Source organism: Mandrillus leucophaeus, unplaced genomic scaffold (assembly GCF_000951045.1).
Source record: "Mandrillus leucophaeus isolate KB7577 unplaced genomic scaffold, Mleu.le_1.0 Scaffold3, whole genome shotgun sequence".
Taxonomy (NCBI): domain Eukaryota; kingdom Metazoa; phylum Chordata; class Mammalia; order Primates; family Cercopithecidae; genus Mandrillus; species Mandrillus leucophaeus.
In genome coordinates, this window is record NW_012103142.1 from 5,469,827 (window position 1) to 5,488,067 (window position 18,241).

At 39.1% G+C, this 18,241-nt stretch overlaps 1 protein-coding gene across 1 annotated transcript in view; it reads left to right on the forward strand.

The window, feature by feature from the left end:
- ZFAND3 (zinc finger, AN1-type domain 3) overlaps positions 1 to 18,241 on the forward strand; it is a 260,066-nt gene that overhangs the window by 178,921 nt on the left and 62,904 nt on the right. Inside the window, exon 4 of the mRNA XM_011986626.1 lies at positions 2,120 to 2,185. Coding sequence (XP_011842016.1) covers positions 2,120 to 2,185 — 66 coding nt within the window. The remainder of the gene's footprint in view (positions 1 to 2,119; positions 2,186 to 18,241) is intronic.

The window sequence follows — 18,241 nt, forward strand, 5'->3', positions numbered from 1 at the left end:
CATATACACACGCACACACATATATAAACTGTTACTCTTCTGATTAAATAGTTTGCAGTAGTCGCTTGATGAACATTATTAAGCATTCACTGTCTACATAGCAGTGACCCAACAGTAGATAACAGTGTGATTCTTGATCCTTGGGAACATAAAATCAAGTGGAAGAGAAAGTGATGATATATAATATAAAGTTTTATGGTTTATGATACCTTGCTGTACAGATGGTTCATCAAAAGTCACTTATTGGCAATTTTACTATTTCCATTTTTTTTTTGTTTTGTTAAAGAAACTGAGGATTATTTATCCAAGATTACTCAGCAAGTAGAGAGTAGTTGTCAGACTTAAACTCAGTCTTCTAAAAAGCCTATACTTTTCAAGAAATAAGAAGGCTTCAATTAACAAAAACAAAGAAGCCTTACATGGAAGCAGAAGTTACAGCATTTTATGGAGCTACAGAAGCCAATCCCAGGAGGGTTTTTGAGGATGTTGAGGCTGTGTTAGCTTTGCATGTCTCTCATTGTCTCTTCATGTTGGCTGTTTTCATGTCACAGTTTACCATTTGAACCTCTGGAATTTTAATTCATTACACTTTTTCTGGTGAATGTGACATTTGTAGAAAAATGTTCTGTTGAAATACTCTGCTCTCTGGTCTGACTTTCGAAACTGCAATTTATTCTTGCCTTATTTTCAAATTCTTATATTTCCGAGTAATACAAGCCAATGATGAATGTTCTCCTTCCTCATTACATATAGCGTTTATTACCTGTTTCTTGTTCTTTGACACTTGGCCACTTTCCGTCTAGCTATTTATTGCTGTCATGTATTGTTCTTTATGTACAGAGGTTTTTTGGGTTTTTGTTTGTTTGTTTGTTTGTTTTAAGAAAGATTATGATCTCCCTGACTGTGGGACTAACCTTTGTGGTGACACATAGTAGGTATTTGCTAAGTGTTCTTTGAAGTCAACAATGCACTTACTTGGTTTTTCCTCTTTCAAAATTTCCCTTCTGTGTCTTCTTACACTAACTAAGGGTTGTTGCTATTGTGGCCTTGTTATAGTAAAGAGTAAGCTAAGAGCGAACTTCTTGGGTGGGCTCTCCAAGTCCTTAAACCCATGAATCTCGGCACTGTGCACTCTAGGAACAGGTCTCAGAGCTACTTCATCTTTCCCTCCTTTTCAGTGAGTAACTTATATGAATTCTTGTTGTAGGAGATACACAACTCTGCCAAGTAACCATGTTTTCCTTCTGCTAGTCACAGTCACCTGGGGACCCTTTTTAAAATAAATGTGTAACAGTTGCCTATGTGTTCTATTCCTTTATGATCACCACTGCCCATCCCAGGGCATGTCAGTGGAAAGTGTTGGGGTGTGTATCAGTATCAACCTCAAAATGTGTTGAAAGTCTTGATTTTGCAGAATGAAGTTATTGATTTTCAAGCCTTCACTCACCCAACAACTGTATCTCTTGCATACTCTTGAATTATTTTTATGCATCAGATCTCTGGGCCCACCAAGATTGCATAAAGGGCCTCTTGTTATCATATTTCTTATAATGAAACTAGATGTTCTTCCTTGGTCAGCAATGCTTTCTTCTATGTGAAAATGATTCTTATTTCTTTTGACAAGCAGTTTATTGTTTCTTAAGGCCCTCCCTTTCTTACTACGTAAGGCTAGTTTTTCTGTAAATTCCAAGGTAGAGTGACTGCTGAGATACCAACCTAAGAGAGAGAACTCCTACTCATCATTCTGTGGAGGAACGCATCTTTCCAAACTTGTGGGTAATTTCCTCTCACCTAGATCTGAATTCTAATTAAATTTTTATTCTTTAACTTGTTAACGTTATGTGAGACTTGGCTGTTTTTTTTGTTTTTTTTGTTTTTTTGTTTTTATGAAAAGCATGTTATAATGTAGAAAGACTATGCATCTCTATAGACTAAACTGCTGAACTAAAATTAAGTCCTTAGAATTAATCCACCACCACCAGCGTCTTTCCTACTACTTCTCGTCATTGTATTTGCAGGTTGATCTTTTCCTTTTTAAGTTTCTCTTTACTCAGGAAAGCAACTATATGGACATGTAAAGGATGTGTCCTGACTGATGCACCTGCCTTTCTGTTTCTAGGTGGGCCATGCACAGACACAGCTCATGTCTCATTAATCACACCAACAAAAAGATCCTGTGGTACAGGTATGTACGTCATTCTTATGTGAATTCATCCTTATTTGAATTCTTCATGGAAGTTAGCAACTGGTTCTAACTTGGTGTGCGTGTCAGGGTCTCTGATTTCTTCCATCAGTTGTGAGGTGGTATATTATGTGCTTAGTATTGACAGTGGAGTGTCAGCAGAGGTCAAAGTCAGAATGATGTTTTTGGGGAGTCAGATTGACTGAGTAAATGCTGGCAGCTAGATCCAAGAAGGTGGACATCAATATATACATAATTTCTAATATCTGAAGAATGTTATTAGGACATAACAGAAATGCACATCATTGCCCAGTTTGTAGCATGTAGCTAATCTGAGGGCCAAGATTGAAATTTTAATAGTTTTAATGTAGAAAATCAGTGTTTTAAATTGACTATTGTAGTATCCTAGTATTTTTGGAAAATTGTTTTCTGTCATTTGATTTAAAGCCATGGATATACTGAGATTTCTCTTTTTAGATGCAGAGTCCCCAAAACATCTTTGTGCATCTGTGGCATTTTTATTAAACATGAAGTCATGAATCTTGTGTCACTCTAAAGAGCAGTCAGAATGCCCATTGTTCCCTTCGCCTATAGCTTAATTTATTTTAAGCGATATTTACCTTTTCTAATAATGCTGTCTGCTATTTAAAATATCTCAAGGATTATATTTGGAAGAGTCAAAATAATTGTATTGTTTTTCTAAAGGTCACAGTCAGAGTATTTTTCATAACTTAAAAAATCCTTGTAACTTAAAAAACCCAGCAGAAATAGCACAAACTATTTCCATGTACAAACTTAACACTGAAACCTCAGCTCCTTTAAATGCTCATAGTTTGATGCTAGGCCTCAGTCAGGCCCATGTTTGCATAGTTTCAAAGTAACATCCAGGCACTGAACTCTAAGGAACTCAATTGTATTCTTCTCTTCCAAATGACCAGCTTTGAGGTAGGGTAGGGGGTATAAGATAGTCTTGGCGTGCTCTTATCCCTCCTGTGCTCAGTTCCCAAGCTCCACTAGGTAGAGTAGATTTATCGTTTTTCCTGAGGTAGAAAAGAGCTGTGCCTGAAGTGAGATAGACCATCCTGATTTTAGCCAGTGAGAAGTCAGAGAGCCAACTACCTGCCCACTCCAGCCAGAAGCTTGAAAACATTCAGAGTCCTTTGATTTGAGGTCCAGTACTTCAAATGCACAGTACTTTAGTCTTTGTCTTTCCTTCTAATCTTGGCCCTCAGAGAAGGTTTTACTGTTAAGCACTACCACTATGTTCAAGTAGCAGTCAAGGAGTTGAACCTTGAACACACTGGGTCATCCTGAGAGGTTTGGGAAGGAGACTCATATACTCAGATGCTGAAACTAGCAGGAAACTCTGGTGAATATCATTTACTTGTGTCTGTCTCCTAGGTAGATCTGTTTCCTCCTCTCTGATCCCATACTATTTTGTGTATCTAAAACTAATAATGATATTTTTTATATGCTTACTACATTGCCAGGTACTATTCTCTATATTTTATATACACGGTGATTTAATCTTCAGAACAGTTCTGCAAAATAGTTATTATAATTCCTCTTTTACAGATGAAAAAAAATGTGGGCACTCATAAACTTAAGTATATTTTCTGAGGTAATATTGCTAGTAAGTGATGGAGCCAAGACTTGGACTCGGATCTTTAAGACACTAAAGCCTGCATTGTTTTCCCCTATATCATGCTACTGCTTTTCATATTTTGTAATTGTTTCTTCTCCTAACCAGATTGTGGAAAAGCAGACTGTTGAATGAAATATGGAAAAAACAAAACATATATTTGGAAGTATAGCATACAGTCAAGTAGTTTGAAAATGTGAGTTCTAAAATCACATCTGGTTTCAGATCTAAGCTTAGCCACTTACAAGTTGTGATTTTAAGTAAATAAGTCAACATCTCAAAATCTTGTTCTTCATCTGTAAAATGGGATGATAAATCTCCCAGGTTTGGTGTAAGAAAAAAAGAGTATGCTCACATAGTAGACCTTCAATTACTGGTAGTTTCCATTGTCTTAATGAAGATTATGTCTTTATAGTGAGCCACCCTTTAGATGGTGTTGATAAACACATCAATGGGCATCTTAGGCAGAAGAAAGAGTAAAGTAGAAGTACTGGCATTCTTTGCTGTACTCAGTTTTATGACCTGATTTTATATTGATCATGTTCTTCTGTTACGTGTCGGTATTATACTGGCAATTGAAGGTGGTAATATTTAGATCTCCATTAGTGAAATGATAGGCATTGAGCTCTCAGTCATTCCTTTGTAGGCCTTCATTTAGGTGAATACATACCTCTCTTAACTAGAAAAAGATTGAGAATTTCTGACTTGGAAGGAAATTAATGCAATGTCCAGGTCATCTCCTAAAAAGCCTGAAGGAAAGTTGAGATTTCTCAGCAATGGACATTAAAGGTCGTCAAGTTGAACCGTCTGAAGACTGTTCTGTGCCCTCTTAGGCTAGCCAGACTGCCTCAGCCTTAAATATTGGCCCTGATTCTAAAGGACAGAGCTTCCTGATTTTGAGAGGTAAATTAAAGAATTTATTTTGAGAACCACAGGTTGACTGTCTTTGTCTCCATCTTTCTCTGTGTCCTGCAGTCAACAGGTTGCCCGTGGTGGGGATTTCAATCATTTTTCTTCTGAACCACCAATTATTACTGTTATTTTGCTGGAATGTTCCTTGTAGCCTTTATGTCTAGGTTCTTCAAGTTGGGATTCATATCTATGACATGTGCTGTACAGTGCTTCTATTATAAGGGGGTCTCCCAGACAGAAACCACATGGGCCTTCAGGCATAGATGGTAGTAAATAATTACTTTACAGTGGTGTCATTTCTTTGGAGACACAGAGTGACACCTTAAGTGAGATCTTACCTACCTCCTCCCAGCCAGTCTATCCATACAAGTTTGGACCTAAAGCAGCCTTGAGCTTCATAAATGATGTTTGTTAGAAAACGGATACTGATATTAGACTAAGGTGGTTCTTTAAGTCTGCTGTCTGTGACAAAGGGCACACAATGTACTGTCTGAGGTATGTGGAGACAATAGCAAAAGCTCTTCATCTCAGCCTTAATTTATGTTTTGCAAATTCACTTTATTATATGTGTATGTGTTCATACATTTACTTTTATTTATTTATTTTTATTTTTTAATAGAGACAAGGTCTTATTATGTTGCCCAGACTGATCTCGAACTCCTGAGCTCAGGCAGTCCTCTCGCCTTGACCTCCCACAGTGCTGGGATTACAGGCATGAGCAACCTCTCTCAGTCTGCAGTTTATAAACAGTTTATAAACAGCAAATACACCCACAAATATATACATATTAAAGGTACATGGCCAATTAGATAGGACTATGCAGTTCAAAAAGGTTAGTGACTTCTTCAGTAAACAGATCATTTTCTTCTTAGTACTTTGAAAATTAGCTCTAAGGATTAGCATTAGACCCATTATTATGTGGTTTAGTAAGTGAAGACCTCAGTGGTTGATTAATCAGTCACGATTTGTATTTCAAGCAATTACAGTTTTGATCAGGTAAAGGGTATTGTCATATTTTAGAGGTGGGCAGCAGTGTAGCATGGTTGGTCTACAGCTATCAAAAGGAGAGAGACAACTCTTTTTAAGAAATTGTTTTGTCATCACTGTGAGTCTATGACGCAGATTGCAAAAAGTAGCTATAGTAGGAAATGAAAGATCAGTTTGTCTTTGTGAGATAGATGGGAAAGACTTTTCTTTATATGATGGCTTTTAGCCAGACAGAATTATTACCAGTTAAACTCTGTAATCTTTAGATTTTTTTTTTTTTTTAAAAAGAAGCAACACCATGATCATGATCATTTTGGTATTTAAACAGAGAACAATTAGATAGATGAAGGGTGTGTGGTTGTCCACTCCACCTTACCCCTACCATCTTTGTGGAGTTCTAGGATCTCCACAGTCAATGAAGAGTTGAAAAGTACTACCAAGTCCTAGGTTGCTTTTGGTTAGAATGTGTGAGTTAAAGCACATCACACCTTCAGATTACTAGACAGAGTTTACATTTCTTCAGAGAGCTCAGAATGTTTCCACATGTTCTCTTGTTAATTCTTGCAACATTCCTGTCAAGAACAAGTATTTTGTGAAGGAAAGAGATCACTTTCCTTGGCAACAAACTACCAGAAGTTTCCCTTTTGTCCTTCATTTCTAACCATCAAGTTATACCTTCAGCTAATAAAATACTGTAACCGGAGTTATAGTCATCTCCTTTAGATAATTTTATTTGGAAGGTGTTTGGATATTTAGCTGGCTATCTTCATGACATTATGTTTTTATGTTTAAAGTGGGCACAGATTCAATGCAGTCCCTATCCAAATACCAGTGACATTCTTCACAGAAATAGAAAAAAATCCTAACATTTATGTGGAACAACAAAAGACCCAGAATAGCCAAAGCTATCATAAGCAAAAAGAACAAAATAGGAGGAATCACATTACGTGACTTCAATTTGTACTGCAGAGCTATACTAACCAAGACACCCTCAAATTGGCATAAAAAGATACGTAGACCAATGGAATGAAATAGAGAACCCAGAAACAAATCCACAGTGAACTCATTTTTGACAAAGTTGCCGAGAACGTACACTGGAGAAAAGAAACTCTCTCCAATAAATGGTGCTGGGAAAACTGGATATTCATGTGCAGAAGTATGAAACTAGACCCCTGTCTCTCTCCACATACAAAAATAAAATCAAAGGGGATTAAAGACTTAAATCTGAAACCTCAAACTATGAAACTACTACAAGAAAACATTGGGAGAAACATCCAGCACATGTAGATAATATTCTCTCTGATAGACTTGAAAAAGGATGGTTAAAACATGCTGTGTGTATGTTTAAAATGTGATTATAATTAGTAGAGCAGCAAATAAAATAACTATTTGTGAGGCCATAGGGGAGCTGTAGAACTGTCTGAGGTTAAAGCAGATGGGACTAAGAACAGTCCTGTTAAATATCAAGGCAGTTTTTCCAGAAACTGTCATCTTTCCACCCTATAAGAAGCATGTTAATTCAATTTTACTTTATATCCCTCCCTCCCTATTTTGGGTTACCTGTTTTCCTTTCAGTGTGATAAACAGTGACATGAACTAGAATAGCTTTGTATTGTTCATTGTTTTTTTTCCCCCTCAAAAAAGAGAACAGTTTTCCCCTTTTCTTGACTCACTTTTTTTTTTTTTGGAGACAGAATCTCTCTTTGTCACCCAGGCTGGTGCAGTGGTGCGATCTTGGCACACTGCAATCTCCCTCTCCCGGGTTCAAGTTATTCTCCTTCCTCACCCCGCCCCGCCAAGTAGCTGGTTTTACAGACATCTGCCACCACACTTGTATTTTTAGTAGAGACAGGGTTTCACCATGTTGGCCAGGCTGGTCTTGAACTCCTGACCTCAAGTGATCCACCTGCCTCGGCCTCCTGATGGCAGGATGACAGGCATGAGCCACTGCACCCAGCCCTGACTCACTTCTTTTGTATGGCCTGTTTATGATATTGTTTCTTCTTGCAAAGACGAGAAGAAAACCCCTTTCATCTGGAAGTTAAGAGAAGATTGATGTGCTGAACACTTTCACATCGGTGCTCGGAAGCCAGTTAAAGGGAAATGTTTCCTTGTTGTTAGGTTACCGAAAAGTTTATATGAGATTTTTAGAATTGATTCAGAAGCTAAAGAGTGTTGGTGTTAAATCAGAAGTGGCCCCGTAAATCTTAGAAAGACCTACACTTGTGTGTTCTATCTGCTGGTAGAGTCAATATTCATTGAAACATTTCAGCCAGTACATTTAATCCTAGAGAGTTGTGTCAGTGGCTACGAACTGTATTGTTCAATATTACACACTATAGTTGGCTTTTCGAAGGAGGACTTCACATCTTCCTCTGCTCTGTGGAGTTTTGTTTTTGCTTTTGTTTTTGTGAGGGAATCTCAGTCTGTCACCCAGGAGTGCAGTGGTGAAATCTCAGCTCACTGCAATCTCTGTCTCCTGGGTTCAAGCAGTTCTTCTGCCTCAGCCTCCTGAGTAGCTGGGACTACAGGTGCATGCCACCACACCCAGCTAATTTTGTATTTTTAGTAATAACGGGGTTTCACCATGTTGGCCAGGCTTGGTCTTGAACTCCTGACCTCAAGTGATCTGCCCAGCTTGTCCTCCCAAAGTGCTGGGATTACGGGTGTGCTCTGTGGCGTTTTAAAGGGAGGTAGCTTCGGGTGTGAGTTCAACTGTGTAATTCACTTTTCAAATCTTTCTTATTGGTCCTTCAGGTATAGCTCTTCCATCAGGTCTGCAGTATCAGCATTTGAGGCAGAAAATTAGAAATTTGACCTACTTATGTAATATGCAAGTTCCCATCAGGAGAGTATTAGGGAAGATATAAACCTTTCATTTTTTATTAGCGTTTAATGTAATCATTGAAGAAAGATCAAAACAGTAAATCTGTCATGGCAAGGAAAAAGTATTTAAAGAAATGTTTTACCTTGTGCACTCATCATCTTGGGTCCTGAAGGAGTTCATTTGATTCCTGGGGCAGGGGACAAAAGGAATATCAAATATTTGGCAAGATTGCAAAAATTTCTCTAATCAAAAAGTGTCATCTGACCATGTTTTGCCACAGAAAGCAGTTCTCACCAAAATTTTTCATGGCATGTCATAGTGGCTGTTTGCTGACAGTGTGTGAGTTCTGGTCATTCAGTGGATGACTGGGAAAGGGAAATAATCTACTAAATGCTTTCCCTTAGGTTTTTTGTTTCCCTGGAAGAACTTTAATCAGTCTGCTTCAGTTGTTTATGTTGAAGAATAGAATGAAGGAGTGAGATAAAATATACTAATAATTAGATGATTTGATACTCAATATAGAGATAAATTAGGTGGGTTTAAAGGCACCTCACACAATGTATAAATTTCAGATAAGAAGAGGGAAATTTTACTGTTTTGTAATTGGAGCCCTAAATGAGAGTTAGGTCCCATTGCCACCTATGTTTATGTTACAGCACAACATACAATGTATCAGTTTGCTGTACTTAAAGTCAAAAACTTATTTCCAAGGCCTCGTTTGGGTTTTACTCAGGAGAAGCAGGGGCTCCTCTTCTGATAAAAGGCTGAATATAAGTGAATAAGTGGAATATCAAGCCAGGATGCAGTCTCGTCAAGAGGAATTTTTGCACTTGAAAAATAAGAATGCACTCTAGTATAAAAAGGAAAGAGAAGCGTCATGTGGTTTGTTGCTCTTTTGGAGATGTGTGTGTGTAAGAAGTCCAGGCTTTGCTGTTGAGCTTTTCGTGATTCACATGCTTTGCACAAAGTCAGTTTGCATCAGTCCACAAATGCAGTTACAGCTGTGTTTTTTTTTTTTTTTTTTTTTTTGGAATAGTCATTTATTTTATCATAGCTTGCATTCTTACCAAGGAGAAAGAGCCCTGAACTTTTGTTAATTAGCTGTTCTGTTGCTCCACTGGGGCAAAATGCCTGAGCCAATACTATTTAAAAAGCATATCGGGAATTTAATTCTCCTCTGCTCCTTTGAAACTTTAGGAATTTTTTTTTTTTTTTGGTGGAGGTGGGATAGGTCTGGGGGAGTGCCTTTCAGGTGCTGCTCCGTAGCATGTATGTGCCCGTTAGAAGGCAGCATGTTAGAATTGCAGCCTTCCCAAAGCAGTCTTACCAGAAGAAGTGGGATAGAACAGCCACAAAGCAGCATTATAAATCATCTGAGCCTTGCAATGATACTGCCCATTAAGGAGCCTTTTTTTTTTTTTTTTTTTTGCCCTACTCAGTTCCTGGCTCTACTAATAGAACAACACATCAAGCAAGGCTGTAAATAAAAGTTATTGCCTAATAGGTGGGTGCCGAAGTGGAACGGACGGAGCCGAGGCATGGAGGCCTTATTACTGCTCATCAGCAATTATAAACAGGATAAAGTGTCTGGGACTTGCGCTGATGCAGCGAGGGCTAATAGAGGCTGGGAATGACACTAGACGATGATAGGATGATGTATGCTGATGGGTTTTACTGCCTCATCTTGCTGCTTGCTTCCAAGACAAGTTGTATTCTCTGTTTTCCTGCTTGCTCATCTTATCTGAAGAGATGGTCCCATTGCCTCTCCCACCAGCAGGTGGGCTGGCATTTCTTCCTTATACTTGTGTCTGCTTCCAAGGCACCACCCTTGAGAAGGATCTTCAGAAATACTTCATAATCATGGTCGATTAAAGTTGTGATCTTATTGTATTGTCTGCCATCATAGTTACAGATCACACCCTCAGAAGGAGTTGCTTACGTGGATTATAGGACCAGCTAGACACTGGTTAGGCAGCCAATCTAGCACTTTACTAAAAGACTGCTGTGACAGAGTCCTGTAGTAGATTCTGTAGGAACATGCAAAAGAAGTGATAAATGTGTATCTTGCCCCTGGGAGCTTACACCATAGAGAGAGAGAATAAGTACAGAAACAAGTACAACTAATTCCAGCTTTTGCGAGCAAGAGATGTAACTTGAAATATAGATTATGCCAATCATTAGGAGCAAATATAATACTACTGTTGTATTTTTCTTTTCACAAATTACCTTCCTTGTGGAATGACTTTAAAGTCATGGGGAATGATGAAGGGATACTAGAATGTGGAGGGAAAGTCTAGGAGTAGGACTGTGTTTTCTAGTGAATGGAAAACTTCAAATGTGACTTGGCAATGCTTTTGAGTAGCACATAAGCATCTAGTACTTGGAAAAACTGAGCTACAGTTCTGTTCAACTTTGAGTGCTCAACTTCACTAAATCACAGTAGTAAGACCTTTAAGATAGGAGAAATCTGTAACGGAGACACGGAAGAATACTTCTGGAAAGGGCTTTCCAGTTTGATCCAAGAGTTTAGCAACATTCTGATACTTCATTTGTTTGTCATTTGTGCCTTTAAGTAAATACATATCTTTATGTAGTACCCTCAAAACTAACCTATCAGGAGACTTCCTAATGTTAGAGATACTGTAGTTTTCCTCTGATGCCTTAAGGTATGCCTAGGTGTATCTGAGTTTTGAAGAAGCCTGATACATGATAATCCCAGTATTATAAGCTACATAAATTAAGAATTAATGTTATAGGAGGGTCATTCAGTCTATAAAATGCCTTGCCATTGGGTTAATGTAAATAGGTTTTTCCTTTTGCATATAAACTAATACTTGCCAAAAAAATCAATTCCTATTCAGAGAATGCTCTGTGGGTAGTGGCCAGTGGAATAGAGAAAGAGAGATAAATCTGATTAAGGTATGTTTGAAAAGAATAATTGACAGGATTTGATGGCTGATTAGAGTTGGCTGAAGACTGCAAAGTATAAATCTAGAGAACTGAGGGAAGAAAGATGTAACTGACAGGGAAGGAGTAGGAAGAAAACTTGATTGAAACTATTTTCAGTTTCTGATGAGTTAAACTTAAATTAGTGTAGTCCTATAGAAAATTATAAATATGAGCCTATTTTGGAAATTGCTAATTTAGAAGCAATGATTAAACCTGTGCAAATGAATAAAGAAGAAGAACCAGGGGGTAAGCACTGTGTTTCAGGGCAGGAAAGAGAAAGAGGAGCCAGTGAGTTAAGGAAGCTAAAGAAAGGAGAAAGGTTCCCACAGGATCATGAAAGATGCATGAGAAGAGGGGTCAGGAAATGTGAGGACTAAGGAAAGCTATGACTATGGCTAGAAGAAGATCACTGGAAAACCTGAAAGAAGTTTGTGTAATGTGTGGGAAATGAAAGCCTGAAATCATTAAAGAGGGCCTTGATGACAAGGAAATAAAGGCAGCAGACAGAAATCATTCATTATGGAGTTAATTGAACCATTAAAAACCAGCAAATAGTGGTGGTTGGGAGAGACAGGGTCAAGCATTTTTTGGTGTGGAGGTGGTTAAAATAGTGAAATATTTTGCCCCTACTAAAATACAAAGAAAAGGGATCCAGGAAGAGAAATAGAAAAGATTAGAGGAGAAATGGAAGAGGCATACAAGCAAGACTCAATAGCAGCAGAAATCCAGAAGCATTATTTCTCTCTAAGAGTATAAAGAAGGACATGCAGTTAGAGATTTTCTCATTAAATGAGTAGATGGTTAGCTGAGACAAGATTAACTGGGGAGTTCCTCCTAGAAAAGGTGGTCACCTGTTCTGAATAAAGAAAAAAAATAATACCATAAGCTGTAAGTAGCAGCAGAGAGCTGAGGGTATAAAGAAGGAACTATCGTAGACTGAGGAGGGAAGACAGCATCTACAAGTAGTAGCTAACTCAAGCTGTCATTAAGTAGTTTAAATTTATAGTGGGCCAAAGTAGCACTTTCCCTGGATACTACATTTAATCCAGAAGAAAAAAGCAAGGAGAACAAGTGGTGCTCTCTTTGTTTTTTAATAAGATTTCATCTTTATAAAAGTAACATATGGTAGCATACCATATCACAGAATAGCTTAGAAAAGAAAGTAATAACTTGGATATGATCGTACTCCACAAAGTTTCTCTCTTGGCAGTTTTAGTACCTTTGTTCTGTAGGTTACCTTGTAATTATGAGAGGAAAATAGTGCTTAAAGTCCTACTTTTCGAGATGTCAGCTGGCATGAAATAGGAAGATTTAGCTTATACAACATGTTCCTCATCCCAGTGTTCGGTGTTTTATTACTGATTTTCATTCTTTCTCGATCCATCAACTTTCAGCACCGTCTCTTAATGAGGATATTAATACATCTGATTGGAAATACTTATTCATCATATCCTCTGTTGGCTACACTTGTAATTTTTATATGTCATGGTTGTTAGTTACAGGATGAGTATCCCTTATCCAAACTGCTTGGGACCAGAAGCATTTCAGGTTTCAGATTTTTTAATATTTGCATTATACTTACTGGTTGATCATCCCAAATCCGAAAATCCCAATTCTGAAATTCTCCAATGAGCATTTCCTTTGAGCACCATGTTCCAGAGCTCAAAAAGTATCGGATTTTATAGCATTTTGGATTTCAGATTTGGGGATTAGGGATACTCAACCTGTATTTACAGTCAGGCTGTAACTAGCAGCAAATCCTCCATGTATGTTCATAGGTTGTTCCTAAAAAATTGGAAGCCCAATATATGACATTTACATTAGTATGACTCTGTAAACATTTCTTGTCAGGCCACCAACCTGATATATGCTAAGAATATATTTCTTTCTCTGTGGGTCTAATGAAAACAGTTAATGGTGAACTATGTAGAAAGCAAGCTTTCATTTACTTTTCAGAGCTAGAATCTGTGAGCCATTGCAAAAGAATCTCTGAGCCACGGAAAAAGAATGTTCCTACAGCAAAGCCAAATTGATCCTTTGTTATATTCCATCAGTTGCTCAAAAATCATGCCACATCTTAGTTTGCTTTATATTTGCATTATAGCTCTTTAATACAGGTCCCCCCACCCCTGGCATTTATAATTGCCTTTCTTTTTTTTTCCCTACAATGTTTGGTTTTATGTCACCACTTACTTCCTAACTCTGTATTTAAACCTTTCACCTGAAACCTTTTTCCTAGAGCCTACCCATCTTTCCTCTCCAAGCTGGACTAGATTCTGTAAGCCCACGGTGCCATCCTAGAATTTCCTTTCATCGCTCATGCTTTTATTCCCTCATTTTTCCAAATGCACCCCCAAGTTAGTGCCTAAAAGAAGCAGTGTTAGAGTTCTTGCATATCTGAAAATTTTTTTCTGCTTCCATTATGGTGGAAAGTTTGAGTAACGATTCTTGGAAGAAAGTCATTGCTTCAGCCAGGCATGGTGGCTCATATCTGTAATTCCAGCACTTCGAGAGGTGGAGGTGGGTGGATTGCTTGAGCCCAGCAGTTGGAGACCAGCCTTGGGCAACATGGTGAGACCCTGTCTCTACAATCAATACAGAAAATTAGCGAGGCATAGTGGTGTGCATCTGTGGTCCCAACTACTTGGGAAACTGAAGTATGAGGATCACCTGAGCCCAGGAGGTCGAGGCTACAGTGAGCCATGATTGCACCACTGCACTCCAGCCTGGGCAACAGAGCTGAGATGCTGTTAAAAAAAAAAAAAAAGTAATTGCATCCTTGTCTTCTAGTATTCCATGTTACTACTAAGAAGTCAGATGCCACTGACTATCATTTTTATAAGTAATATACCTGGATTTTTTTCACTTTTAGAAATCATTAGGGTTTTGTTGTTGTTGTTGTTCCCCGTGCCCCATCCCCCACTCCCCTGCCCCAGATGAAGTCTTGCTCTGTCACCCAGACTGGAGTGCAGTGGTGTGATCTTGACTCACTGCAACCTCCGTCTCCCAAATTTAAGCGATTCTCCTGCCTCAGCCTCCCAAGTAACTGGGATTACAGGCACCCACCACCACATCTGGCTAACTTTTGTATTTTTGGTAGAGACGGGGTTTCACCATATTGGCCAGGCTGATCTCGAACTCCTGACCTTGTGATCCATGCACCTTGACCTCCCAAAGTGCTGGGATTACAGGTGTGAGCCACTGCGCCCAGTCAGGGTTGTGTTTTTATAAACTTAGTGCTAAAATTTGTAGTGAAGTGTGTAGTAGACATCCCTTTTTTCCATTCAGTTTTCCATTCAAGATGCTGAATACTTGCTAGGTCCCTTAGATCTGGAGACTGATGCCCTTCTTCAGTGCTGGAACTCTTTTATTTTCCCCTATCAATTTTGTTTTTTTTTTTTCTGGGATGCTTGTGATTTAGATGTTGGAAGTGCTATTTTGATGATCTTTCTCTAATTCTTTTCTTAGAGTTTTCATTTCCTGTTTTCTGGATGATTCTGTTGACTTTGTTTAGTAACCCTTTTATTTCAACAGTCATACTTTGAGCTCACTTTTGTTCTCTGAAGATTTTTTTTTTCATAGTGTCCTTTACCTATTTATGTATATAATAATTCCATAGTAATGTCTTCTAAGCATATTCATTAGCGGTTAGATTTGTCATTGTGCTCTTCTGTTTTCTGAATTACCAGTGATTACCTTGAGACCAGGTTTTCTGTTTATCTTGGTCTTCTTCATGCTCTGATTCTCCTCATTTACCTGGCAAAGCTTGGTTTTCTGTCGACTTTTAAGAAAGACGCCCTGGGTGAGTGGGGAAGATAGGACTGTTTTGGTTTGTGGGAGTCTCACTCTATTCACCCAGTCTGGAGTGCAGTGGTATGATCACCGCTCACTGCAGTCTTGACCTCCTGGGCTCAAGCAGTCCTCCAACCTCAGACTGTTGAGTAGCTGGAACCACAGTCCTACAGCAGCACACCCAATTAATTTTTATTTTTATTTATTTTTTTGTTTTAAGAGACGGAGTCTCGCTTATTGTCCAGGTTAGTCTTGAACTTTTGTTCAAGTGATCCTTCCACCTCTGCCTCCCAAAGTGCTAGAATTACAGGTGTGAGCCACCACACCCAGCCTAGGACTGTTTTCTACTACGTCTCTTTGTTAAGTGAGAATTTTAACTGGGGATTCTGTGTGGGAAGGAGTGAGTATAGGTGTTAACTGGCAGAATTACTGGTAAGGAGGTTGAGAACCTGCTGTTAGGCTTTCAAATTCAAGAGGAGAATTCAACTGTAAGGGACCATAGAAACAGCTTTGCCTAGACAGACGATTCAGTTGCTTTGAAGAAGAGCTGTCTAGATGTTTGCCAGGTAAACGTGGACTGGCTGCCAACACTGAGAGACAGGACTAGTAGAGTTCTTGTAAATACAGTCTTAGTGGATCCCCCTGCTTTCTGCCTTGCTGCTGCTGCTTCCTGTTCCTGCTGCTTCTGAGCCCAGAGCCTAGTAAGGATTTTCCTTGCATATAGTGGCTTGCAGCCACCAGATTTCAGCCTCAACCTACTCTGGTTCTCTGTCAGTTTCTAGAAATGTGTTTAAAATCTCATATTCATTGATTATGTTAAACCTACAATTATTTTTATGAAAGTTCTTCATGTTAGTTTTGTGCTTTTATTTCAGTTGGGTCTGGGGAGGAATAAGGAAAACAGGAGTATTCAGTTATTTCTCTGACACTAATAAATGTTATCTGGGATAAAATCAGGGCCACGATTTCTGATTTAATCACTGGTGAAAGACAAAAGGAAAGGGTAGCCTCAATGAAAATGAAGTGGTTCTTAGGAAATCTGGAGGGGTGAGAATGTACCCAAGTTAAAGCCCCTGATCTTAAAGAGAAGGATGTGGAGGGTAGTGGTTGAGAATGTGGGCTCTAAAGGTGGATTATGTGGGTTTACATTCCAGTGTTCCCTTTTACCAGCCTCATAACTACAAGAGTTATTGGACCTCTCTATATCTTGGTCCCCGCCTACCACCCCCCCCCCCCAGGTAATATAAAATGACTAATAGACCCAGCTGGGCACGGTGGCTCACACCTGTAATCCCAACACTTTGGGAGGTTGAGGCAGGCAGATACTTGCGGTCAGGGTTTCAAGACCAGCTGGCCAACATAGTAAAACCCCATCTCTACTAAAAATACAAAAATTAGTCCAGCATGGTGGTGTGTGTCTTAATTCTAGCTACTTGTGAGGCTGAGGAAGGAGAATCACTTGAACCCACGAGGCAGAGGTTGCAGTGAGCCAGGATCATGCCATTGCACTCCAGCCTGGGTGACAGAGTGAGACTCTGTCTCAAAAAAAAAAAAAAAAAAAAAAAAAGACACAACCATAAAGTTATTATGAAGGAGGTGAGATAATTTATCTAAAGCAACTCACCTAGCATGATGCCTGGTAAATGCTCAGTAGATAATAGAGATGTAGACAGATGGTACCTGACAATCTTGAATGAAATGAGACTGAAGAGAAACTTGAGGCTCGAGTATAGAGGAAAGTGAGAAAGAACTTAGAGATGGAATCCGAAGCTGGTAATAAGCACCTGAGGCCAGTCAGATTGGATAATGCAGATATGGAAAGGAAGTAGAAGTCAGTGGAGATAGGGAAGGAGGGAGAGCCATAGCAGCCCTTGTTTGAACAGGTGAGGGCTGTGAATGACAGGAAGCTCAGAAAGCCCCTCTGTCCTTCCTTAAGAAAACTGAGAATTAGAATTGGGAATATCAGACTTCCTTTTTTGTTGTTTTGCTTTTTTCTAGCCTGGCCCCACTCCGCTTTTGGAGATAGAGTCTTGCTCTGTTGCCCAGGCTGGATACAGCAGTACCATCACAGCTCACTGTAACTTTGACCTCGGGCTCGAGCAATTCTCCCACCTCAGCCTCCCAAGTAGCTTAGGACTATAAGCATGTAGTTGTCTCACTGCAACCCCTGCCTCTTGGGTTCAAGGAATTCTCCTGCCTTAGCCTCTGGAGTAGCTGAGACTACAGGTGCATGCCACCATGCCCGGCTAATTTTTTTTAAAATTTTTAGTAGAGACGGGGGTTTCACTGTGGTAGCCAGGATGGTCTCGATTTCCTGACCTCATGATCCGCCCGTCTTGGCCTCCCAAAGTGTTAGGATTACAGGCATGAGCCACCACGCCCAGGCCAGTATTGCCTATCTTAAACACAGTTAAAGTAAGTTCTCACTTAACATTGTTAATTGGTTCTTGGAAACTGTGACTTTAATACATACATAAATACATATATATGGTTTTTGTTTTTGGTTTTGGTTTTGGTTTTGATAGAGATGGGGTTGCTCGGGCTAGTTTCAAACTCCTGATCTAGGCCTTGGAAGTTAAATATTTCTGTATGTATTGGTGGAAAGTAATTCTTGCAGATTTCACAAGCTTGCCTTTTAAAAACATAAATACTTCTATTTCCTGAGGTCTCTAAGCTTTTATACTTGTAACTGAGAGCACCTTTCTAGGGCACATCACAATTTAGGGGCCACAGAGAGTTAATAGTTTCTTGTGATTAAAATCTGGGTAAGAAAGACTGGCTGTTGCATCCAAACCAACAACATGAGAAGATGCTTTAGCCAATAAATTCACTGGTTCATGATTAAAAATCAGGCAGTTTAACCTTGGAGGCATTTTTGTCATAGAGGGCTTAATATTGTGATTAGTTATCTGAACAGCCAAGTGCCTCTGTGGGTTCAGTTAACCGGCCT